At 41.0% G+C, this 27,801-nt stretch overlaps 1 protein-coding gene across 1 annotated transcript; it reads left to right on the forward strand.

The window, feature by feature from the left end:
* mpped2 (metallophosphoesterase domain containing 2b) lies at positions 1-27,540 on the forward strand. Its single transcript, XM_027135852.2, has 7 exons — positions 1-235; positions 3,472-3,699; positions 9,600-9,781; positions 11,852-12,077; positions 24,339-24,454; positions 25,279-25,392; positions 26,188-27,540. Exons 2-7 carry the CDS (start codon positions 3,551-3,553, stop codon positions 26,304-26,306), a joined length of 906 nt encoding a protein of 301 aa, XP_026991653.1. The 5' UTR covers positions 1-235; positions 3,472-3,550; the 3' UTR covers positions 26,307-27,540.
* Positions 27,541-27,801: the final 261 nt, after the last annotated feature.

Below are 27,801 nucleotides of genomic sequence, written 5' to 3' on the forward strand. Positions count from 1 at the left end.
CCTGTGCTCTTTTGGCCCTTTAGGCCTTCCATAACCCAGGCTACTGCTCCGTCTCCCTCCTTCCTCGTCTGTCTGTCGCATTTCAGCCGGAGGAGCCTCGGGGTCGAAGGTTCTGCCCTGTTCGCCTCGACCTCCACCTCTGCACGGCTCCCAAATCTCTGATTATCCGATTACAGCCGCCTATCGGACACTTTATCGGACGAGCCTCGCGCGTTTGGAGCTCACGGGGAAAAAGGTAACAGTCCAACGGTTTTGTGAGGAAAAAGAAAAGAAAGCAGAGGCACAAAGCGGCGGGTTAGAGGTGTCTGCTCTGCTCTGCTCGTCATGCTCCAGGAAGAAAAGATCACAAGCTTTTCTGTCGTCGCTTGTGTGTTTTTCTTGTTTATTTCCTCCTGAAACACCGAATCGAGTTGCTCACGCGCGTTTAACCGTTCATTCAGCATCGCTCGTGCGCCTTTAGCTACAGAGGAAAGAGCGGGAATCATTAATAGCTTTAATAGCGACATGGAGCTCATTGGCTGCTTTTATCCCCCTTCGTTTCCATCCGAAACGTACAAAAACGTGCTTATTTTAATTTTTACGGCGTCTTTGTGCCCTCGTTTCTAACCACGTTGACATATTTTGCGACCTTGGTGCACCTTCGAGGGCAGTTGTGTTTTTTTTTTTTTTGTTGTGTTTTTTTTTTTTTTTTTTACCTCACCGAGGTCTTTGGAGGCCAAAGCTGAGAGTCGAGCTCCACAGTTATGGAATCCAGGGCTTCGAGTTTGACTCGTCCGGCTTTAAATGATCGATTATTTCCAATGTTTATTCTGCCCAAATGATCCCTGTGGAGTGGTCACCGGGGTCAAAGTTCAAGTTTGGGGCTGAAAGGTTGGTCTGGGCCTTGTAGCTAATCGCCTGTGTGGAAGGTTTCATTCTGACCTGGAAGCTAAATTAGGTCAACTAGGGAGCATTGGGTTATTATTAGAGCTCTGCCTCTGTAATTGGGGTTCATTAGACCTTTAGTGAGGTAAAAAAAAAAAGGTTATTCGACTGTTACTGAGATCTTTTGTACTTTAACATGGAAATGTGCATGTTGTGTTTCTGTATTTATTCATCTAACAGCAAAGATTGGTCCTTTAAAGAAAACTCCACCTTGCAATACATTTACATTTTATATATATACACACACACACACACACACACACACACACTATTATATTTTATATACACACACACACACACACACACACTACATTATATTTTATACACACACACACACAACATTATATTTTATACACACACACACACATTATATTTTATACACACACACACATTATATACACACACACACACACTACATTATATTTTATACACACACACACACACACTACATTATATTTTATACACACACACACACACACTACATTATATTTTATACACACACACACACACACTACATTATATTTTATACACACACACACACACACTACATTATATTTTATACACACACACACACACTACATTATATTTTATACACACGCACACACACTACATTATATTTTATACACACGCACACACACTACATTATATTTTATACACACGCACACACACTACATTATATTTTATACACACACACACACACTACATTATATTTTATACACACACACATACAATACATTATATTTTATACACACACACACACACAATATTATATTTTATATATACACACACAATACATTATATTTTATACACACACATATACAATACATTATATTTTACACACACACACACACACACACACATGTGTATATATATAAAATTTATATTCTTATATAATATTACATGTTTACTGATTCAGGTACTAATACATTTTTATAATTGCTTGCTTGAGAAGTTAGCAGTTGTCACATTATTGCCAATAGGTTAAACAAGAAAACATGAGCATAAGTAAATAATACACTTTTTTTTCTGTTGGACCCGAAACGATTTGTTTTTCCCCCCTCACATGATGTTCAAGGTAATATTAATGAAAATGCACCACAGATTTGTAGATGCATCAGTGCGAAATCTGGACTTGAATTACTAGAAAGTGGCGTAGCTGATTGTTGGTGTTCTAGAGAGCGAAGGATTAAAACGGATGGCTTGAAATGTGTAGAAATGAAATGAGCTCTAAACAGGACACCACTATCATGAGGTAGTTTTATAGCAATGTAGGATATTGTGAATAAAACCGAACATCTGTCCATATGTCGACGAAGACGTTTAAGTAGTAAGTACGTATGTTGTGGACGTTATTGTTGTAATACTGTGGATTAGAATAGATATCAGACTAGTTGTTTAGAACGGACGTGTCTTTTAATTGTGTGCAGAAGGTGAACACTTGATGAGCGCTTACAGTAAAACCCTATATACGGATCAGGTGTAAGGCATAGTTATTAATAAGTGCTTTTTTTTCTGTCAATCTTGCTTGTGGTGAGTGTGTGCACGCATGTGAGAAAAGCCGTACGTGTCCATAGTAAATTATGACACATTTGCACATTTATAAATATTTTCCTGTACTTTTGCTTACCGTTTGGTGTAAAAAGCATGACACCTGTTTTTTGGTTCTTTTAGTATTCGTTATTTAACTGGATATGGAAATGTGGTGAAAATAACCTGTGGAAGGAACCTGTGTCAAAAAATTCAACACTAACCACCAGATTAGCACCACATCCTTTAAAACTCCAGACATACAAGTCTGAACGTATTTAAGGTAATTTTAGGTGTATAATTAGACCTGAAGGACTTCTACTGGACCCTTCAGGAAGCATTTGCATTGTTTGTATCTTCAGGAAGAAATGAGCCTTTTTTCCCCCCATCACGTTGTTGGGGAAAATATTTCCCTGTTTGGCGGTATTCAGTGCCAAATCCTCACCCTGGTGTGTGTTTGTGGATTTGACATCTTTTTATTTCTTTATTTTTGTTTTGTTTTGATGTTGCACATGCCATGTTGTGCGTGTGTGTTGTAATGCATGGCATTTAGGGTAAAAATAGACTTCAGTAGACCACAGTACACTCATTATCCCGGTCAGCGTTGCTTGCGGTGGATCCGAAGCCCATCTCAGGAACGGCAAGTGCATACGGTATTGTGCTCGTAGACATTCACTTCACAAGCTCTTACACAACTAGAGGGAATTTAAAGTCATCACTTCAACCCTCATGCGTTTTAGAGAGCGGGAGGAAACCAGGGAACTCGGAGAAAACCCAATATTTACTGCTAGATTTTTTTTTAATGGAAAAGAATACAAAATCAAAAACAGATGTTGTATAGTAGGTCATGATATTGTTTTTCCAGTAAAGAAGAATAATAAAGAAAACTATTGCTTTCTATTTTTTGGGGGGGGGCTATTTTACTGCTAACCTGTTAGCAGTGTTTTATTAGTAAGGGTTCTGGATGCTTTGCCCCTCCATCTCTGATCATCTTCTCTCACCTCTTTTGCCTTTCTTCAGGTGCAGATTTTGTTCGGCGGGTGTTAAGTGATGCCCGCTGCGTGGTGCGTTGATCCTGTTGCCCCCCGCTGACCTGCCCATGACCCCAGGAAGCGGCGTAATGGCGCGCCGAGGCTCCTCCCACTCGAAGGTGACCATCACGGTAGACGAGTACAGCTCTAACCCTACGCAGGCCTTCACACACTACAACATCAACCAGAGCCGCTTCCAGCCTCCACACGTGCACATGTGAGTGAACTCGTGTCACTTCCTGTTTCTGGCCTCGCGGCTGCTTTGCGCTTCGCCCATTGATCCAATTGATCAGCGCTCTAGCGGCAGACATCTGGCAGCTGTTTGGGACGTGGGGGGCTCCAGGTGGCCTGGGGGTGTGGTATTGTTGTAAATGTAAATGAGAGTGGGGTGGGGGAGCGGGGGTAAAGATTTTTGGTAAAGATTCTGGTAAAGATTTTTTTTGTTAAATATTTGAGGTTTTTTTTTTTTTGCCTCATGCCAAATAAATATTTGGAAAAACTTACAGTGGCGACTTAGATATTTAACGGCGATTCGGACGTCAGCTCACAAAGTAAAATGTCTATCTATCTATCTATCTATCTATCTATCTATCTATCTATCTATCTATCTATCTATCTATCTATCTATCTATCTATCTATCTATCTATCTATCTATCTATCTATCTATCTATCTATCTATCTATCTATCTATCTATCTATCTATCTATCTATCTATCTAAATAAAACAAACAAACAAACAAACAAAACATCACAAATGCCACCCAAACTGCTCAAACCACAATATAAGTTTAAAACATTCTTGAAAAGCCAAATGCCTGAAAATGTCGACTCTGATTGGTCACAAGGTGTCGACTCTTTGTCTATAACAGCAGCCCTGATCATAGATCCCGCTGTTCGACAGGTCGCAGGTTTTGGATGATGGATGCACACACGCTGACACAAAAAAAATTCCTTTTTTTTTTTTTTTTTGCATTTTTATATTATAAGTGATAACAGGGACAAACCTGTTTATGCAGATCTTCCACAGCATGAAACGTGTGTATATATATATATATATATATAATATAAACAGCTTTAATTTTTTTAAATAACCTTGTTCATGAACGAGTCACCGGTGAAAGGCTGAAGTGTAGAAGAGGATTAAAAGAACGTTGGTTTGTGGTTAAAAAAAAAATCAGCAACAAGGCCACCAGCCTAAATTTCACGATTTTCAAGTGTTCATGTGTTTAATTCTTTATAATGTTTAATAACAAGGACGATTTTGTTGGTGTGAAATTGTGCAATTTGATGCAACCTGCAGAATTTAGTTTTATAAACGGGAAACTACTCGAAGTGTCAGGCTTTTTTCTGATCGTGTGTTATGTCACGTGCCGCGTCTCCGCTTAGTTCTTTAGATGTCACAAATTCGTTTGCTCAAGTTTGTTTTCATTTCTGCGCTCGCAAAATGAGAGAACAAGATCTTTGGCCACTTTTGTTGTTGTTGTTGATGTTTTTCTTCCCACACAAAGTGGGTTCTGTTTGAAAAGCAGCATGAGGATCATGGTCTAAGCTTTCTGACTGATTATAAATCTGCCCATTGAGAACAGATACAGAGAAGTGGATTTATTACTTATTGATAGAATGTTAAATCCCAAGGGCAGGTAAGGATTTTGGAAATTGAAAACTAGCACATGGTTGTTTTTGAATAATGCATGCTGAATAAAATGACCAGGAGGAGTCGTGGAACCTCGCCACGTTTCGAGAAAACGCGCGCTCACGTGAATGAAAATATCCTGGGCGCTCTGTAAAGTATAAAAGCCTTTAGCACTGTGAGCTCCGCGCCTCCATGGCAGGCTTCGAGGTTAATGCTGATGAAGACATCCGGACATGTGGCTTCACACACAGGCTGCATCGTGTTCCTGTACTTATTAACCAGGAGAGGGGTCAAAGGTTAGTTCATTTGATTAGCCGTTTAACAATGCTTCTTTGACCTGAGAGGCAGAGCTCAGCGTTTCTGTGCCGAGCCTATCGACCACTGACGACGACGACGACAATGATGCTCTGCTGATAGTATGAAGAACAGAGAAGGCCGATTAGCGCAAACCTCCAGCGCAGTTAAAATCTTTCGGTTAAAGCAACTCTACGAGATTTGCACGTCTACTGCATACGACGTGACTTCTGCACTTTTGTGACAGCTGCGATTTCAAGCGGACATGCGGAAAGCCAAAAACCACAACTGTTCTGATGCTCAACTGAGGAGCTTCACGTAAACTACTGCTTATTTGACTTGGCTTAAGCGGCTGAATCTCAAACGGTCCTCACTACATGTAGTAGGCACTTCACTATGTAGTGCACATGTGTAGTGAACAGAGCCATTCAGATTCTAGCTTGCTGTCGGCCAAATATCGGCAAGCGAAAGTGCATTTATAATTTTTCTCCATTTAAAAACATTTTCACTTGAATTTCATTATCCTTCATCATCGAAATAACTACTTTTTTATTTCTTCCATTTATTTATTTGTTTGTTTGTTTATTATTTTTTTTGCATCCTGCTCGTATATACAGCGCAACTTTAATAAATGTCCATCACTGCAGCAGGCGTTTAATCGTTTAATCAGCGGAGCCTGATTGCATGATTGGGCTTATTGTGCACTTTTGATTGACAGCTCGCTTTTTTTCCCCCTTCTAATTGGCTCTCAGTACAGACAGTACGTGAATAAAGCCACGTTATTCGTACCAAATACTCTTCCTGAACCTTCATTTCCTGATCCCGATCACCGTGGTGATGAATAGGCAGAAAGATGACTCAATGAGGCATGTGGGGGGAAAAAATATCAGAGATGCCAGATATAATGTCAGGGGTTGGTCACTTAAAACAAGAGCTGCGTCCCAAATGAACCTCTCACTATAGTTTTTACTAAACAGAAATGTAAGCCGCTTCCTAGACATAGCAGTAATGACCTCTAACGTGAACCCCTAGCTTTAGCAGAACACGGCGAATTTTTTAAATGTTTAAAAATTTAAATGAACCACACAACGTGGGCGAATTTCAAAGATGTTTTTAAGACGTCTCGCCTGTTCGTCTTTGGTTAATTCATTCATTTATTTTATAAATTCAAAAATTTCTCGTGCTACTTTCTATTTCTAAGCGAGTGGCTCATAGTGTTTCTTCTATTTTATTGGACACTTTGTTTGTTCATTTGTTTATTTATATTCCCTTTAAAAACATTTTGTTGCTTCTTCCTTTTCCTTTGTTCTGGTTTGGCTGTGCTTCGGCTGTACGTCTCGGGTCTGCATGTGAACACGGATAAGGAGTTTGGTTGTCTTATGTTCCTAACACTCGTTATGAGTTATCTGTCCAGACGTAACGGCATACAGAGCAGGATGTTTGTGAGCTAACTGCATGTGAACCTACACTGTGTTTCATCTGCTGGTCTCCAGTGGCTCCTACCTCTGGTTGCCACGGTACCGGTCTATAACATTTTATAGGTCGGTTTCATCTGGTGAAGCCTGGAGTATCAGGATACATCTCATAGACTAGTTTTAGTATTTAGTATTCTTTTAGTTCACTAAAGAATAGTGGAATAGAAATTTATTAAAAGCGAATTGAGATCCTATTACCTCCACCACCACCCCCCCCCCCCACTTGCCCCACAGACACACACACACACACACACACACACAGAGACACACACACACACACACACACACACACACACACACAGAGACACACACACACACACACACACACACACACACAGAGACACACACAGAGACACACACACACACACACACAGACACACACACACACACACACACAGAGACACACACACACAGAGACACACACACACACAGAGACACACACAGAGACACACACACACACACACACACACACACACACAGAGACACACACACACACACACACACACACACACACACAGACAGACACACACACAGACACACACAGACACAGAGACACACACACGCCTGCAACCAAAAAAGGAACCACTACTTTACTGTACAATTCTATTTTTCTGATTTTTGAACAGTGTGTGTTTTTAAATATAGCAATGGATGCCATTCATTCATTGCCCAGCAATGGATGCCATTCATTCTGTGTCTCTCTTACCACCCCTGCACACCTCCTATAGCAGGATGGAGAGACAGTGCATTGACTATAAATGTGTATGAATCACTCTACTGCAACAATTTCTTTATTCTATCATGCAGACATGGATTTGTGATGACAAACTCTTTCTAAACATCAAAATAGACCATGGGCCAGATTTCGTCTCCCCCCCGCATCTCTCTCTACCACCCCCACCCCCCCTTTTTGGGTGTTTTTTAAAGCCCCTGGTGCATTAATCGATCCCAGCAGGGCTGTTAGACTTTTTACTCCACTACTTTGCCCTAATTTTGGACTATTAGTGATGATAATTGGATTTGGCATCGTGTTTGACATCGTGCTGTTTTGTCTCTCGGTTGTTCGACTACTCCTGTTTTTTGTTTTTTTTAAATACATCGCTGGTCTTGTTTTTCTGTCTCTTGTGGCTTTCTGTCTTCATGCTTTGGGCTGATACGGAGAAAGCACGGAGAAATAAAATGGAGCCGGTTTCCTCCAGGCCAACCAACTTGTGTGAATATCCTGTTTTCCCTGTTTTCATTCGTTAATATTGTGTGTGTGTGTGTGTGTGTGAGATCGAAGAGTTTCCACGGTTCACACACAAAGTCCTCCACAAACCTCTTTTCGAGAGTAACATCATATGGAATGAAGACACGACAGAGAGCTTTTTGTTTATTTTTTAGGGACAAAACAAAAATAAATCTAATTCCAACGTTACTAACATGAGACATAAACCTGGTGACCACCATCTTGATGTATTCCGCTTTAATAATAATAACTGGTGTGTTTTGTACTTTAAAGGCATTTAAAGGCTGGGTGTAAAATATTTAGACATTTCTAACATAGAATTGCCATTATATTAAATAAGCTGCTTAAAGCAAACACTGTGGAAGGGTCAGGAGCTGCTTAGTGGTAGCACCAGTAACAAAAGCTTGATGACTGAATTCTCCAGTCTTCTAAATCCCTCCCACCAGCCACGTCTCCGTTATCACTCAACAGCTAACAAGTAACGAGGACTTAGGCTAAAGCCAGTCACCCATCGCTGTACTATGAAGTTGTTCCTACTACTGGTTGCCATAGTAATGGCAGCATGTATCCTCATCATAATCAAGGAGATGTCTGTCTCTAAAGTCTGTCTTTACTTCCATCACTAGTCGCCACACAGTATAGAGGCGCCCCGTGTTTGCGTAAAGTTCAAACGAACATCTCGCACACGCCAACATCTCACGTCACCTGAACTCAGCAGGTATCGTCGCCACGTGTTACTGCGAATCTGAGAAAATTGGTGTATACACTCTTCCTCATACATGAGCTCACGGGTGCATCCGATTGGCTAGTGCCACCGTGATTGACAGGAGAGGGACACAGATTCTGAAGATTCGTAGCGGCGATTTTGTCCGTTACAGATTTTCCGTGTCAATCTATCAGGGTTGAGCTGTATAGTCTTCTCATCGGGTTTAAAGCCTAAAGTTTTCTTTTCCCCGATGTACGGCATTTTCGTCCACATTTGCCCACGACATGACGACTTTACTCTTTTAAAAAAAACACATTCAAGAGTCTAATGGAAGAAATGCTCTTAGCACACAAGCGAGGAAGCCGGTGTTTTTTTTTTTTGTGTGTGTTTCAGCTCAAAGGCAGTTTAAAGACAGACATCTAAGATTCCTTCATTGTCAGCAATCCTGAAGGCACATCACGTTACACTGCACATGTCCTTCACTGCAAGAATGAGAGACTTTGTGCAAATAAAATGCTCCAATTTCTTCTGGTGTAAGTGGTTTAGGTTCCAATCGAGTAGAGATGTTCACGTACGCACTTGCCTAAAAAGCAGGATATGGTAGAAAACAGGTCCTCTCTCTCTCTCTCTCTCTTTCTCTCTCTCTTTTCTCTCTCTCTCACAACGCTGTGATAATCCTGTACACTGTAATTCAAGGCTCTGTGATTGTTGTATGAAAATGTATTAGATGATGGTGATGAAGAGGAGGTGAGTGAGATACAGTCTCTGCTTCTGTTGCAGGGTGGAACCCATTCCGTACGATGCCCCTAAACCTGCAGGTCACATGCGCTTTGTGTGCGTCTCTGACACGCACTCGAGGACAGATGGCATCCAGATGCCATACGGCGACGTGCTGCTCCACACCGGTGACTTCACTGAACTCGGCCTCCCGTCTGAGGTGAAGAAATTTAACGACTGGTTAGGTGAGGACCTGCTGACATCTACTGCTGTTCACTGAGTTATACATTCTGCAGCGGCGCGCACACATACACACACAGGCATGCACACACACTCCGATACACATGCACACAGATACGATCCACACACAAACACAGACATACACATGAACATGTTCCGATAAGCACACGCACACACTGATACACAAACGGATTAAATTCACACACACGCACACACACACATGCACAGATAGAGCGCACTCTGTAATACAGTGTACATGCGCACACACACAATCTGCTACAACACATGCGCACACACAGATACAGCAGACACCGAGCGATACAGCGCGTACACACACGCACAGATAGAGCACACACTCTGATACAGTACACACTTGGTTATTAGGAAGAGTGTATTAACTTGTGATATTCCGAGGAGCTTGTGTTTTTTTTTTTTGTTTGTTTGTTTGTTTAAATTACTGCCGATTTCCCACAGATTTTTTTCCAAGACACCTTATGTGACATCATCACAACACACGTTTAGCCAAAGCCCACTTCGAATCACACTCGTCACCTTTTAGTACAGCCGTTGTCTGAAGAGAGGAAAAAAAAGCTGCTTCAGAATCGACCGTTTGTCTGCAACATTCACCAACAACCTCCACCGAATCCTGGAGGGAACGTTCTGTTCTGCCGGCATTTCCTGATACTATCATCGCCTTAAGATTAATCAATACCTGTACTGTGTCAGGTCGATCGCATGCTCATTTACTCTCTGATGCTAACCTCTGATACCACGTGATACCGTGTGATGTTAGCTTAACCGACACGTGACGCTTAATGTCCGAGATCTGGACATATATCGAGATTAACGATCGAATCAGAGAAAAAAGAACAACCAAAACTTTCACTAAACTGAGAAAAGGGTTTGAACGTCGATCGTGCAGTTCACCGGTGCGAGCACTGAGCGCCGAGCCACGCAGTGACCCAACAAAGGCCGGACTTGAACCCTGAACCTCGAGGCTTCATGGCTTGAATACATTCCTCAGTGTAGCTCATGTGTTCTCATCCTACACATCTGTACACTAAGAGATTTATGAACGGAAACTCCTCTTTTGGCTCCATCCCGTGTTTCTTCGTGTCCTGCAGCTCGGCTCAGAGGATTTTGCAGCGTCAGCGCTTTACAAACAGACACATCGATTTCACAATTCATGTAGCGTCCTCTCTACCTGCCTGCCATATGGCCGCTTTGCTCTTCTAATTAAAATGCCATATTTAACTTGTAGCAGACCCTCAGTGACTCCACACACTGCCGCTGGAACAATCGTGGAGGACTCGCTTTCTATCTCTTTTTCTCTCTCTTTCTTTCTTTTTCTTTCTTTCTTTCTTTCTTTCTTTCTTTCTTTCTTTCTTTATTTATTGTCTTTTCTCCTTTTTCTCTTTTTTTTTAATTATAATTTTAATTGTTTCTACTTTTTTCTTTCTTTCTTTTTTATTATTTTATTTTCCCATTCTTGATTAATGTTAATTTTTTTCTCTACTTTATTTATGTTTCAATTTTCTAACTTTATTTAACACTCGAATAGTGTGTTTTGTCATTCGTGCTTGCTTGACTTCTTTATCGCTTGCTTGCAAGCTTTTCGGCTTTCTTGCCATCTTGCATTCTTTTTTTTTTTTCTTTTAGCCTTTGCTTTCTTTCTTTTTTTGCATTTTTTTTTTTGCATTTTTTGTTCTGTATATCTGTTGTTCTGGGTTTCTTTACAGTTTTCCTTTTGTTTGCTTTGTGTAAGATTTGTTATTTTCATTTCTTTTCTTTCTTTCTTACACTTTCTATCAGGTCTTTATGTTCTGGTCCCAATATCCAGTAGATCTCTGTATTCTTCCCTCCTTTGTCACATCTCTTTTCTACAGTTCACACAGTGGCTTATTTAAACCTCTTATAAAAAAAAAAAATACCCAGCACATTTTTCCGTACCTGCATTTGAGTCTAAATTTTATGCTCTGTGTTTCACTTCCTGTCTGTAAACCACAGAAGGAAATTGGTTAACTTGTTGTGTACATTTTGGCTTGGTTTTGACCGTATCTTGTCTCCACCTGCAGGAAGTCTGCCCTACGAGTACAAAGTGGTCATTGCCGGGAACCACGAGCTGACGTTCGACAAGGACTTTATGGCCGACCTGGTAAAGCAGGACTACTACCGCTTCCCCTCGGTGTCAAAGCTGCGGCCCGAGGACTTTGATAACGTTCAGTCTCTGCTCACGAACTGCATCTACCTGCAGGACTCCGAGGTCACGATCAAAGGCTTCAGGATATACGGGGCCCCGTGGTGAGTTCTGCATCTGCTTGTCTGTTTGTCCAATTTAATAAAATAAAATGTTTTCTTTTATATGTTTAGAATCACGAGCATCTTCAAACTATTAACACAAAATTCAAGTCTCATTTTTAGTTGAATTCCTAAATCTTTCATTAAATTCCCTTTTTTTTTTAACCTCCCCCGGCTTCAGTTTTTTATGTTTTACGCCTCTGTCTCGGAGAGAGGCAAGGACAGACCTTTCAGCTATGGCACTTCATCAATAACGTGATGTTTGTCCTTGGTTCAGTCCCTCAGAGGAGGAATTGAATTAGTGCTTATTTTAACAGAAGAACCGAGTGGGAGTTATGTTTGGACTTCCTGATTATGGACCATAAACGAAGAGAGCGGAAGTTCCAATAGCTTTTAGTCCTTGGCGATTAAGTGGCTATTGAAAAGCTCCTTTACTTTTGCCTTTCGTCTTTTCTCTCACGTGTAATAAGCGTTTTTTTCTTTCATTTTTAAAGCCTTTTATATACTTTTTTAATTCTTTTGGATCTTTTTTAATTTTTATTTTATATTTATTTATTTATTTTTATACATTCAGTTCACCATGTTCACCATGACAGTCAGGACCAGCAAAGCCATGCCATGCTTTGCTGACTTCCAGCTATGCTCCTGTAAGTCCGAGAATAATGCCAGGCGTCACAGTCGTTTTTTACTTGAGCTGCACAGAGCTTAATGTTTTTTTTTTTTTGCATCAAGGCCATTTAGGTTTGCTCTGCTGGTTTTAAACCAAAGGGCCTTTTCTTTTCTGCTCATTTTATTTAATTGTGTAGCAATTTGGCTGTTGGCAGATTTGCTGATTAGACGCCTCGGCTAATGCTTCATTTATCAAAATAAAAAAAACTAATAAGAAGACCATAAAGCTGCCCAGAGAGATTGCAGGAAGTTATAAAGGTAGAGGGTGTGGTTACCGGTTATTATATACTATTTTGAGAAAGGACGCAGACTTTTGAGAACGGATTCAGAAACCTACCAGATTGAAGCGTCTTTGTTTTTACACCTGGTCACTTCATGCGTTTTCTGTCAACCGATAGCTATCCGATCGTCAAAAGACCAGGTGTAAATGCCCTCCAAAACGAGACGGATATAAATCCGATGGTTCAAACCACTTCAGGAGGCGGTCTGGGACGCATTTCGGATCAGAGAAAACACACGAAGTGACCAGGTGTAAAAAGGCCCTAAGAGGAAGCACGTAATAGCCTTCATTCTCCCCGGAGATGATCTATCGCATGATCGGAAAGAGCTGATTGGTGAATGGGAACTGGCCAAGACAATGAGTAAAATCATGGTGAGAAAGTATGGTTGTGAGGAAAGGTGGTGTACTGTTGTGTATTATAAAGTCAAAAGGTTTCATTGTTGCCATGTCCTTGTGCAGAGAAAAACGTACAGTTGTTGGAAGTCCAAGCCGGGCTTCACAGGAGAAAGAACCTTGATCAGGTTTAATAATTAAAATAAATAAATTGGAACTAACAGCAGCTAAACCATTCTGAATCACCGCAATGTAAAATTCAAGGCTTAAAGTAAATTTTAAATTGACAGAAAAATGAAAAACAAGACACAGTCATAAAATTGTATTTATTCGAGTTATTGAAGTTATTACTTGGTATATCACAAAAGGAATGTTTGGTGATTGAATAAAGTATGACTGATTTAAAAATAAATAAATAAATAAATTTAATCGTACTGCCTCTTTGGCCCTTTTTTGATTTGTTTTTTTCCCCCCTTTTTTCTTCACAGCCATGTTGTAGCCACAGTTATTTAGCTATTATTCATCATTTCTACAATCCTTTTTAGGTTATATAATATAAGGAGATTGTTGCTCAGTTCTTGGTACAGAAGGTTCCTCTGTTTTGGACACTGAAGTATTGAATTTCCTTTATTGACCCAATTGTCCTCTGAAGGGGGGGGGGGCAGAGCTCCTTATCCTTTAACGTTTAATGTTAAGAAATGTGTTTGTGCCAAAGCTTGCAGTGCCTGCTGTAAGAGATTATTTAAGAGACAGTCTCTCTGAGCTGAGGTTAAAGTGGAGACCTTCAGCTGATGCACAGTTATTCACTTTGATTCAACAGGACAGAGTTATAGCGCGCGCGCACACACACACACACACACACACACACACACACACACACACACAATGCTATATATCCTTTAGTTGGAGCAGTTAGCAGTTGTCTGTCAGCAGGTACAAGGTTTTTGAGGCTTACCTTCATACCGTGTCTCAAGGCTGTGTGAGAATGTGATGTGGGAGAAAAGGATAAGGATGTGACCGTGGAGACAACAGTGATAAAATTGCCTGGAGAATTTGTTTACGTTTATGGATCATCTTAATTGCAGTTCAAGACAGGTCTAGTGGAGTGGGTTGGAGTCTCGTCGCCCGGTGGTCACCCTGCCAGGGATTGATCTGCATGGTCAGCCAGTGTCTCACGGGATTGCTGTGGATGGAGCCGCCCAGGGACTGTCATGCCTTCTTTGATCCAGTGTTGTCAGTCAGCTGTATGGTCTGGTCTTTATAGGCAATCAGGTCTGCGCTGAACTCCGAGTTTACGATGACCCATTAGTTCCTCGGGAGCTCTCGGCTGCACTATTATAATCTGTTGTAGAAAGGATGTTATTTACATTTACATTATTTACTGTCCAGTGTCACCCAAATGAGTTCTTTTCTGAGCCTGGTTCCTCTCGAGGTTTCTTCCTCATATCTTCTCAGGGAGTTTTTCCTTGCTGCCTTCGCTCATTAGGGATAGGGATAGATGTATATATTTATTTTTAAATTAATTTTAAACATTAATTTTCTTTTAATTTAATTTATCCTTATTTTCTGCTTTGAGACAATGGGAATTGTTAAAACGCTATACAAATAAATTGACAAATGTCAAATAAATTGGGAAATGACAAAAATGCCATATTTTTTTGAAAGGTATAATTTTTATTCCTGTTTTATATTGTCCATGTTTTCAGAGCATCCCTTTGCTACTTCGGTTATATACGCTTGTATACAGCATGTCAGAAATATGATTTTTGGGGCAAGGACTGCTCTCAAACAATTTTGTTATTTTTCTAAAAATGTTCTGAGTGCTTACAGTGAGCTGAACTTGAGATTGCAGAGAAGAAGCGAGAAGATCTTGCACAGAAAACGAAATATCTTTGGCTCTCTGAACACTGAGAGGAAATGAGATTCTTGTTTCAGAGCAGGCAGAAGCAGCCATGTGGGGTCTGTGGTGGTGGGGGGTGGCTCTTTCGGTCCTGCTTTTTCCCAGCCTCTCCCGCAGGAAGTGGCCTTTGTTCCTGAACATCCTGCCTCTTTGTTGGGATTGCGGATCAGACGTTGGGCTGACCCAGGCTGTGCTGACCTCCTTGACCCTGGGGCCCCAACAAGCACCGAGGTCATTTCCACGGCCTCATTCTTCTCGGCACAAAGAGCTCAGCCAGGCTCGACTCTCGCAGAAGCTTGTCTGTGTTGCAGGGCCAACAGATACACATGCTTAAAAAAAGGATTATTTATCATGCTTTCATTTTACGGTGGTTCTGACCTTTCTCTGCTTCTGACCCAGACAAGGCTGATGATTATTCAAATAATGTTGTTCCAGATATCTTTAATATCCCACACTGTTTTTCCCCTAAGGCAACTTGCACTTACAAGACGACTTGTAAGATGGCAAAGACTAGCATAAGCTCCTTAACGTTGTACCGTGTGATTTACAGCTATATAATGTATATCTCCACAAGCAGCCCCTGTGAATGGTTCGACTGAAGAACCATCTTCACACCCAGATTTGCAAATCAAAGACTTTCCCCTCTAATCCTCTAAGAGAAGCAGACAAGTCATGTGACCCTGGTTCGCATCGAGCGTAAGCTTTGTATAGCAGAGCCACAAGTGAGATATTTTTGGGGGAAGGATGGGTTGTCTGTGTTGCCATGGAATCCATAGCATGGCTTTTTGTCCCCTGTAATCACGGATGTTACGGTAAGCGTGGCAGTGAGGGTTGTAGGATATTAGAAACAAATGACTGTTGCTTGTTTTGAGCTTCTGTCTGATTTTCTCCAGCAGAAAGCAAGATGCAGCGTATTGTTATTTTAATGGTAATAGTTTGGGTACCTCGGCGTTTCATCCAGTGTGGATTCCAACCTCTTAACTAGCGTTCCCAGGATCGGCACTGAGCAGAGTTCAATGAATGAATAATAGCTTGGAATGCTTTCGTTTATATTGTCTTCACATAGTAGACCATAGCTGAGTGGCAAGTCAATAGGACGGTTAAAGTTGTAAGTAGCCCTAGGTCTATAAACAGTTGTCAGTTCTACGACAATTATTCCTGCTCCCAACACCATCCTTGTGAGTCCCTATGTCCTCCATACACTAGTAATGAGCATTCAGTATTGTGCTGTGTGCCGATTTAGGATTCAGATGGACCACTGCCTGGTGTGAATTGAACAAATCCATCACTCATTGTCCCTATGCCAGTAATTGGCTCTACTGGGTACTTTAGGAAGCTGTCGTTGTTTTTTGAACAATTGTTATTGGTTTCTGAACCCAGCGGTAACACTGGTGGTTCACATCCTTTACATTGATGCTTTTTTACGTATGCCTTAATTTAGCAGACGGCCAGTCGTGAACACCGCAGTGAATAGGTTATAAATCCACATTCTGAATAGCTGTAAACCAAATTGCTGCCTAAAGAAGATTCAGGCATTATGCATAATTTAACCGAGGCAGCCTTGTACAAATACCTGGCTTAAGCTTTAATTCCGAGAGCTGTGTGCGCCTGACAGGTATCCAGATAAACGATCCCCCTTTTGAAGGTTCCTTTCCTGCAACCCAACTCAGGTTTATTGCACAGTAAATCGTGTGAAATAGTGATTTAAGTATCGATACGGCATCGGACAAGGTCTGGCTTAGAAAGTGGATGCGCTACATTTCTGCTGTGGTTCCAAACTCGGATTAGGAAAAGGATACGCATCATTAGATCTGATCAACATTTAAGTGGCTGCAGTGCAGATTGGACGAAGCTTTTCCGGTTTAATTAGGTTTGCGTTCTCAGAATTACTATGAAAGAAGATGGCTTTTCTTTCTGTATGGTGCATGCTGAAGGTTCCGTTTCATTTTACAAGAGCCATGAAACAACCTATATTTACATTTGACGCATATGAACGTAAGGCAAAAATGTAGTCTTGGGTTTGAACAGTGCAGTCTTCACTACACCGTTGGGACTCATGTTCCCAGCACTGTGAATTATGAAGTGACTCCTGGTCCACCTCCCAACCCCCTCCCTGGCACAGTCATTTGTCAGGTATTATCACCTTGGTTATTTTCAGACCTATGAGTGAGGGCTTGGCCTTTATTTTTCAGGCAATACATTATTACCTGTGTTACTAGGAGCCTTTCTATCAAATCAGACCTTTTCTAGGGACCTTTTTAAAGGTAGCTAACACATTTGACAAAAGGGTCTTGAGGGTTGACCCTGAAATCAACTGCCGACAGAGAGCCTATGTTAGGCATCGTAACCAAGCAGATAGCACTACGCTTTTTTTGGCTAGACACCATTGTAGAACTATAGGGTCAGTTCTGAGAGTAAATTAAAAGTGTAATGTGAAAGAAAAAAGATGGGGGTTTTTACCTGGCAAGAAACCATGTGGTGTCCATCACAGCCAGAGGGGAGGGAACTCGTCAAACATGTCCGGAAGCCAATTTGTCTACTAGCAATTCAAAATTACTAGAGACACTGGGCTATCACTAGCTTTTGAAAGGTACCATATTTAGAGGACTACTTCAGGCTATCCAAGGCTTTTAGTTAGGGGAACAGATCGAACTTCTCTAGTCAGGGGGGATGGCCCAGGCTTCTACAGTTGGGGTACCAGTCCCTGTCTGATTTGTGACGTAGGGTGACCCATACTCAGAATTCATTCTCTGCATTTAACCCATCCAAAGTGCACACAGCAGTGAACACGCACACACCGTGAACACACACCCGGAGCAGTGGGCAGCCATTTATGCTGCGGCGCCCGGGGAGCAGTTGGGGGGATTCGGTGCCTTGCTCAAGGGCACCTCAGTCGTGGCGGCCCGAGACTCGAACCCACAACCTTCGGGTTACAAGTCAGACTCTAACCATTAGGCCATGACTGACAACAACTCTGGGTTTCTAGACCCATAGGATCGGCCTTGTCTTACAATCCCAGCCCAGTCTTCTAAACCAGCCAGGTCAGGATTTGGAGGACCACTTTAGACCATTTAGGACCTTTGGGATTCTCAACTCAAAAATAAAAGCTATTTGATTCACAAATAATTCCTTGTCCTTGCTTTTAGGATGTCAGAATTATTAAAATTCCTCCCCAGCCTAAGTTTATAGGATGTGAATGACTGGCTGACTTAAATATTCTCGCACAATTTGAACAGTTTCAGATGGCCTTCGACGTCTAAGTTTAACTAAGGCAACTTTACTTTTTTTTCCAAGATGCCATATGAAAAATGGACTTTTGCAAAAGAGGAGAATAGACACTTCATAGTCCTAGAGTGGTGAATGGTGGGAGAGGAAAGTCGTTTGTCAGAGTTGGTTTTGATTTGTAAGGGGTGCTGGTTTGTGATATGAAAAACTTGTCGTTATTATGGATTCGCAGAAATCTTGTGTGCCATCAAAGACACAATTAGTAAATAAATCTTCATTAATCTGTTAAAGAATGAATAAGATCACCAAGTCTTGTGGAAACAGGGACCACTAACCCTGTGTAGAAACAGTGTGGACAGGAAATCCCAGAAGCCCTCTCATTTCCTCTCTCTTTCTTCCTTGTTCTCTTTGTGTCCTCACTCTCTTGCTCCACCGCTCACCCCGCAGTGACCCTGTGACCAGTTTCTGTTCGTCTTCTCCAATATCGCTTTTGACGTTGTCTGTCTTTATCGTTCTTTCTTTCTCATTACTCTCGCTCGCTTTCTCTCCCTCTCTATTCTGCCGAAGCTCTGTTAAGGTCGGATAAATATTTCACTGAACTTTTTTTTTTGTCTCGGAGAGGCTGCAGGGGCTGATGGGGATGATGTCTAGAAGCTGTAGAAGTTCTCGATTGCTGCTCTGTTTCATAAATAACCTGAAGGGTCCAGCCTTATTTGTGTGTGTGTGTGTGTGTGTGTGGGGGGCTGGGTCAGCGAGAGTTCACTAACCTGAAGTGCTGAGGTAGCCAAAACGCACAATTGCTCTGTGAAGGCTCAGCAACTGACAGGTTTGACTTCATTCTTTCTTCGTTATGTCTCTGTTTTCATTCTTTCATTTTCATCATGAATTTTCCAAAGGTCACTGAATTTCTTTTTGTTTGTTGGTTGAAAATAAAATCCATATATAAATCCGATCTACACGATGCAGCGCTTCACCTGGACACATTTCTGTACATTGCTGCAGCTCCTCGTCGCCGCCCTTACAGACTCGGGTCAGGTTTATATTTATTTTGAGTTGAGGACCAGATAAGACAAGGTTGGCTTTCTACCAGGAATTTCCACTCGCTTTTGACATGGCACATCGACGCCTTGTGGTTTGATCCTTTTGTTGCTCTTCTGGCAGGAACTTAATATCCCTAAAGTCTAGTAAGAAGTCATTTTGTAAGATGCAGCACAAGGGCTCGACGTAGCTGCTCACCTTTATTTACTCTCACATCCATCACACTTCTGCACACATTCTTTCACTGCTATCCTTAAAGAGGTTCACGTCGCCCTGTTCTGCGTTCTTGATGCCTATTGCAAAGCCTAAAGGATTTTTCCTTCCATAAAAGACTAAAATCTAATACATTATTCAAATGTCGCACCATTTATACATGGTGAAATATAAAAAAAAAAAAACATCTACATTCGGAACTTTAAGGTCCCATGTTACTAAACCTTTCGGCCACATGACCCTTGATGTACAAAAATCGGTCAGAATAAATGCATACCATTATGCGCTGCATATTTTTAGCATATTTTTAAATTCTGTATCAATTCTTTTAAGCTGAAATGTGTACTACATAGGACTCGCAATAGGGTAATGATTTCAGTAGAGAATGATTTGTAAACACAGCCTAGAGCAAGTTAACACCAGTAAGTGACCAGTTGTTTGTAGTTTGTCACTAATGGGTGTGTAACAGAGATAACATAAGACTTGACTCGAGTCAGACTTAAGTCGAAAATTTGAGACTTGCTTGACTTGACAATCATGACTTGAGAATTGAGTCGGACTTGAGTTAAATGACTCGGAGATTGGGGACTCGACTTGACTCGAGTCAGACTTAAGTAAAAAAATTTGAGACTTGCTTGACAAATATTAAAAAAGACTCGACTTTGACTTGACTCACTTGTGACGTGCACATGTGTGTGACTTACTCCCACCTCTGGTGTGTAACAACCAATACTGTTGTAGCTTGCTGTTTTTTTTTTTTTATTACGATGAATCATTAGTAATAGAATCATTGGTAGCTGTAGCTAATTACACTGAAATTAAATAACACCAATTCCACAGCTAGCTTTCTTTGGCTAGCTGTACCTCCTCCATCTGACTTGCGTTTTCTCGCGCTAAAGATCTGTAGCATCTCTAGATGTTTAATGAGCGGTTTTACATATGACCAGCGAGATTAATACGTATGAGATTCTTGTATTTCTGGATGTCAGACTTGAAATGGGAACCAGTTACAGTGGTGAACTGAAGTAACATCGGACCACAGCTACCACGTTCTTGCCCATTGTTGTTGTTTTTTTTATTTTCTTTAGTGAATCTCATATTTTAAATAAAATCTCCATTTTTAAATGTCACAGAAACGGTGTCTATTGCATACTTTAGAAATGAAAGGTTATTTGTCAGATTTAATATATTTAAGTTGCTGATATGATGAAACATTTCAGTATAGTTTTTGAATACGTATATGAGCACACCTGATTCCTCTAAGCGCTAGAGTTCCAATAAAATCTCTCGACGGTTTGTGATTGCAGTAGCTGATTGTTCAGTTTGTAGTGCTTCAGTAAGAGCAGGGGGTCTGGGGTCTGACCGGCATTAGCTGATGAGCAACGCATGTTTATGTGGCCATATGTTGATGGAGCTCTCTCTGTCTCTCTCTCTTTCTCTGTCTCTCTTTCTCTCTATCTTTCTCTGCCCTCCTCTCTCTCTCTCTCTCTGCCCCCTCTTCTCTCTACTCCCCCTCTGTGTGTCTTTCTCTGCCTCTATTCTCTCTCTCTTTCCCTTTCTGCTGCTTCCCCTCCCCTTTCTCCCTGTCGCTCTCTCTACCCCCTGCTTATCTGACGGTCGGGTTTGTTTTAGCGAACGATTGCAGTCTGACAGCTCTTCCTGGTTGTGAACTCGTGCAGGCCGCACAACCTGCCACAAACCGCAAGCTGGCAAACTGGGGGGTTTGGGATGTTTTTTCCTCCTTTTCTCGGCTTGTATTTATAGAGTTCTTTTGTTTCTTGTGTAGAAGCAGGCGACTGGGCTAACTCGGAGAGAAAGAGCGTAAAAACACTGTTGTTTCTTTACAGGGACAGTAAACCAGCTGCTGTTGCATTTTCTATCTTTGTTTTTTTTTTTTTACCTTAAATTCAAGGTTACACAAACTGCTTAGCTCATGAATGACATTTTTGGTTGAACTTTTGCATTTACCAACACAACCAGGAATACTTTAGTGCGTTATTTCATCATTTTGAATCTATCTATCTACGTTTTTGGTTGTATGTGTACGTTTTTTGTCATCTTCCATTAATTTAAAAAAAGTCTGTAGATTTTGTGTGTGTGTGTGTGTGTGTGTGTGTGTGTGTGTGTGTGTGTGTGTGTGTGTGTGTGTGTGTGTGTGTGTGTGTGTGCGTGTGTGTGTGCGTGCGTGTGGGGAAACATTAATAAAATCCATGCGGTAATTCTTCTCTAAAGGTGAGCCGAGACCTGACACAGTAAATCGCTCGAGGCTTGCTCTTCCTTTCCGTAATTGGCACTCTGCTCCCGGACCCGAACGCCATTCTCATAATATAATTCAAGAGCAAAAGAAAGTGTGTGCTTGCTCAAGTCTCTCAGTTCCTCCAGTGCTTGCTCAGCTTAATTTATTAAACACAGACCTCAGTCAGGTCTTGTGGTCTTTAGGAGACTTGCCCCCTGTGTGTAAGCGCACACACAGACAGACACACACACACACCACCCACACACACTGTTTAAAAACCCGCCGAGATCCGATGCCCTCAGGTCACGTTGCTCCACGTGCGCTGAAATGTGTACATCAACAGTTCGACTGTTTCAGGCAGCATCACAGAGCGATACAATACACACACTGTGCCAGAATCTGCTTCTGCTTTGTGAAAGCTAGTCGTTTGAATCCAAGGGCGTGTTGACGTTTCCGTTTAAAAGGAAAAATTTGGAATCAAAGAAACAGATTTTTTGTTGTTGTTTTTTTTTTTTTTTTTAAATAAAGAAAACAGGCAAAGGGGAAATTTGAGCTGTGTGTAGTTTCCATGTGTATATATTTCTATGCCCCAAAATGCTTTTGAATAACTTATTCACTTTTTTCCTTTCGATTATTTTATAATTTTTTTTAAAATATTTTTTTATTGTGAATGAATGTAGGATGGCCTTTTTTTGTTTGAGTTTTTTTTTATATCATGCTATTTCTCTCTCTCTCTCTCTCTCTCTCTCTCTCTCTCTCTCTCCCTCCCGTGTCTGTTTACTCTTTCTTTCTTTCTCTTCTCCTGCCTTCTCTCCATTTTTCTTCTCATCTTTGTCTTTCTTACTCGTGCTTGTACTCTTTGTCTCGTTCCCTTCTCCTTTCTTCTCTCCCCATCGTTCTCTCTCTCTCTGTTTCTCTCGCTCCTTCCCCCTTGGCCATGTACACTTATCTTTCCCTTCTTCCATTCTTCTATCCATTTTTCTTCCAATCATACACTTTCTCTCTTACTCATGCTCTTACTTTCTTTCACTCTTTCTCTTCTCCCCTCTTCTATCCATTTCTCCTCTCTCTCTCTCTCTCTCTCTCCCCCTCCCCCTCCCCCTCTCCGCCCCTGAATTTCGTTATTATAAGCATAGAGCTCCTTGGAGTCTAATCAGCAGTTACTAATGTGTCCATTAACTTCATACTTTGGGCTGTAGTCGTTAGCTGTAAATATAAAAGATGGTGTTGATGAAGAGTCCACAGCACTAATTAGCGTAATGTAGAGATGCATCGCAGTGGCTTGAATGTTGATTCTGATTGTGCTCTGTATCGAATTTATGATTACATACATAAAAAGTTCCCTCAACCAGGACGACTCCATAATAATCGGATTGATTGTGTTATTTTTAAACACTAATATGTAAACAAAATGATTCATGAAAGCTGTATTAAGAGCTACTTTCTACAAGGGTTTGTTTTTAGCTCGAATTGTTCGATCTTAGCTAATAATTTCATAAACGTGAGCGGAAAACCTTTAGTTGTAGTTAGAGGGCCGTTGTTCTGTCCCTCATGGGTTTCAGAATGAAAATGAGTACCAGAGAGATGTGCAATATGAGTGTTCACTGCTCCATTTTTTAGACTTGCACAGAATATCCTCAGTACTCAGAGCTGTTAGAGGAATCTAATCAACCACAGTGCAGCGTGACGAAATGGAGTTGCCGTCCCAAGCAAGCGAGGATTTCCTCCATGCCCCAAGATGCTTTATTTTCTCTTATATCACAGCTGTGGTGGTGTAAATACGGTACATTTCCCGCCTATTCGAAAACCTCGGTTGCCTGGGACTGTAGGCTCCAGTCACGTGAGTTTTCTTCTCTTCTTATGTTAAGACTACGCCTTGCACTAAAAGCCGTGCTTATTCCTTCCTCGTCTTTATATTTATCTCCATCCGTCAATCAGCATTACTTCCCAGCAAGGAACCCTGACCTTTTTCCCCCTTCGCGACCTCATCCAAACAGGCTGTCAGCGTCGTCTGGCCTCGATCAGCCCGGGTCTGGACTGGGTTAGGCGAGTTAGTACGTCCTGTCGGTGGCGCCGTTCCCCAGGGCAAATAAAAACTTGCATTAACAAGCTCCAGTTCTGCAGCGCTGACAGCGTGATCAATCGCCAGCCTCGGACCGTGACCTCTGCGCCGGGGTCGCTGCTCGGGAGATAACCTCTGCTCCAGCAGACAGTGGCAGTGGCCTTGATATCTGATAGCACAAACGCATCATGTAGAACATTTTTCTTTTGGGTTTTCTGCTACGGACCTGCTGCTGCACATCTCTGGCGTAGAAAAAGACTGATGTTCGTGGAGGTGATATTTATGTGTGTGTGTGTGTGTTTCCTCAGGACGCCCTGGTTTAATGGATGGGGTTTTAACTTGCCTCGTGGTCAGTCTCTGCTGGACAAGTGGAACCAGATCCCTGAGGACATCGACATCCTCATGACTCACGGGCCTCCTCTGGGTAAAGTCTACTGCATTTATCTTTGTGTGTGTGTGTGTGTGTGTGTGTGTGTGTGTGTTTACTTTTTTGGACAAGCAAGGTCATAAGATCATTACAAAAATATCAAATAAAGTTTATCATATATATGATAAAATATTTATTTATATATATATGACAAACATTGATCAAAAGATTGAGTTTGTTTTGATATCACTGAATGATTCGGTTCTTTAGGATTAGTCTGGGGTTAAAAATTAGGGGTAATGTTGCATGTGTAGGATTATGGTAAGGGGTATAGGTCATCAGGTCATGGTGATGGTTATTGTCACACCGTGTGTGTGTGTGTGTTTAGACCTCTGGGAGGACTGAATGGCCTCATAATGAAAAGAATACCTGATGATTCTGACCTTGGAGATGTTTGGTTCCTGAAAGAAAATGCTTTTATTGTGCTTTGATTTTGTTTTTCAAAAAAAAAAAAAAAAATTTCCTTTTGAATATTGTGGTTAGGCTCGACATGATGAACAGACTTGGAGCACCAACAAACCTTCTGTGGTGTATTTCTGTCCAGTTTAAATTCATTTTGATTTGCACTGAAGGGAACATCAGTAGATGACCTGAGAGCTCACACCTCAGTGATGAGCTGTATTATAAACACCGAGTCATGAAGGTAAAGATCAGTGTTATGAAGGCACACAGTGTTGCGGCTTTAAGAGCAATGAGGATCAGCCTAGTGTGATGTGTCCTTATCGTATCCCGCCGATCGTTCGGCTCGGACTCTGTACGTGGAGGGCTGGTTAACGTCGCTGTGTACGATGATTTTATTAACTCTGTGCTGTTGGATTTAGGGTTCAGGGACTGGGTGCCTAAGGAGCTGCAGAGAGTGGGATGTGTGGAGCTACTCAACACGGTACAGAGACGGGTCCGGCCCAAACTCCACGTCTACGGAGGGATCCATGAAGGTGAGACACACAATGTACACGTCAAACCAAGTAGGTTCACTGGGGAACAGCATAGATGGGCACATATAGATGTGTATAGATACACACACACTTATACACACACTTTTACACACACATACACACATGCATGCATACACACACACACACATACTTACACACACACACATACATACACACACACACTTACTCACACAGATACTTACACATACACACACACATACACACACACACACACACACACACATACATACACACACTTACTCACACACATACATAAACACACACTTATACTCACACATACACACACACACATACATGCGCGCATACATACTTACACACACACATACACACACATACACACACTTACTCACACACATACATACATACATACATACATACACACACTTATACTCACACACACACACACACATATACATGCACACACATACATACACACATTTACGCACACACATATACATGCACACACATACACACATACATACACATACTTATACTCGCACACATACACGCATGTACATACACACACATGCACTTACACATGTGTGTATGTGTATATATATATATATATATATATATATATATATATATATATATATATATATATATATATATATATATATATATATATATATATATATACACATACATGCACACACATATATACACACTCACACCAATACACACACACACTTATATATGCTTGACTGAGGTGGAAAAAAAAGATAGAAATAACTAATCTAATCTCTACACCTGTTGTTCTGTCTCATCACACAGGTTATGGTCTAATGACAGACGGCTATACGACCTTCATCAACTCGTCTACATGTACAGTCAGTTTCCAGCCCACCAACCCACCCATCGTATTCGACCTTCCCAATCCGGGAAGCTCGTGAAATCCCCCTGTTTAACTCCCCTCCTTTTTTTTTCTACTCTCCAACTCTTCTTATCTTTAAAGTAATGGTCTTTTTGTACTGCTTGTATTTAAAAAAAAATGAATGCATGGATATGTAATATTTTTAAAAAAATAAGATCATACCATTTAAATAATGATTTGCTGGGGGAAAAAAAAAAAGGAAAAATGGTGAATTCATATTTATGGTTCATTTGTATCGGTTGCCTTGTTCTATTTGTTTTAGTCTACAGTATCTAAAGTGCTTTATAAGGTACCATAAGAGGCTCAGCAATATACGTTCTCACAGCAGGAGTGTAATAAAAAAAAAAAAAAGTCCGAGATAAGACATCGGGACGGGACGTTACTGAGTCTTGTAGCTCCCAGGATGCTTTGCAGTTGTATTTATTGGTCAGATCGATTAGTTTTAGCAAACAATTCTATAACCCAAGAGATTTTTTTTTCCTGCTGTAATATTCAGGGGAAAAAAAAATCACGAGGTACTTGATGAAAATCAATTTATCTCTCTATCTCTCTCTTTTTTTTTTTTCTCTCCCTCTCCTCAGAATTCTTTGCTTCCTGCCATGTTACATTTCTGACCACTCTTCTTAGTTAGGCTGCATTTTTAAGCCTCCCTGTCCCACGATTCACAAGATACCGTTTACAGTATTGTGAACAATCTGTCAAGCCACCATCAGCTCTGACACTTGCTATGATTGTTCAAAAAAAAAAAACAACAACAAAAACTTAATAATAATATTGGCACCTGTTCGGACTCGTGCCGTTTAAATTTTGATAGCGCTTTTTGTATTTTGTTCCTGCCTCGCTCGTCATTTCTTTACGCTGAGACTTTACCTGGCGACGGTCCGTTCAAGATCGATGAAAAATGTACATATTTTTTTTTCTTTTCTTTTTTTCTTTTCTTTTTTTTTTTTAATAAATCAAGCCAAACTTTAAATGTCGCTTCAACAAGGAGCTGAAAAAAAAATCTTTGCAGCTGCTTTGAGCTCATGGTTATTATTCTGGTTCTGGTTTACTTTCTCATCTCCACCCGGTGGATCGTGTTGTGTTTGTTGTATGTCGCACAGACAAGACGAAAAAATCTATATATATTGCCATGATGTCATTGGTGCCATTTGTAAATGCCTTGTTTCTATGTTCATGAGACATTTTTCTTAATTCATCGTGTCATTTAGCTGACTTTATATGCAAATAAAAACTGCAAGATTTTTATCTCACGATCGTCCGGCTTTTATTCGGAACAAATCACGTTTGTTGTGTAACGTCATTGTGTTTGGAACGTGTATGGAATGCGTATAGCTACAGGTTTTGCATCACGATCATCTCTTTCTTTTTTTTATTTTTCTTTTTTTTTTATAAATGTGTTTATTTGGTTTGGTTTTATTTGAGTTGAACAGATGAGAAGGTGAGCGAATGAAAGGACTAAAGCCCTGCTGCATCGCTCACTTTAGAAAACAGGAAGTGAGGGGAAAATCTCA

This window comes from Tachysurus fulvidraco, chromosome 17, assembly GCF_022655615.1.
Source record: "Tachysurus fulvidraco isolate hzauxx_2018 chromosome 17, HZAU_PFXX_2.0, whole genome shotgun sequence".
Lineage (NCBI taxonomy): Eukaryota > Metazoa > Chordata > Actinopteri > Siluriformes > Bagridae > Tachysurus > Tachysurus fulvidraco.

What these genes read in the sequence shown, in the direction of transcription:
- mpped2 (XM_027135852.2), top strand. Translation starts at nt 3,551, where the DNA reads ATGACCCCAGGAAGCGGCGTAATGGCGCGCCGAGGCTCCTCCCACTCG. An exon ending in CAGCCTCCACACGTGCACAT is followed by an intron (nt 3,700 to 9,599) that starts GTGAGTGAACTC and finishes CTTCTGTTGCAG; the next exon opens with GGTGGAACCCATTCCGTACG. An exon ending in GACTCACGGGCCTCCTCTGG is followed by an intron (nt 24,455 to 25,278) that starts GTAAAGTCTACT and finishes TGTTGGATTTAG; the next exon opens with GGTTCAGGGACTGGGTGCCT.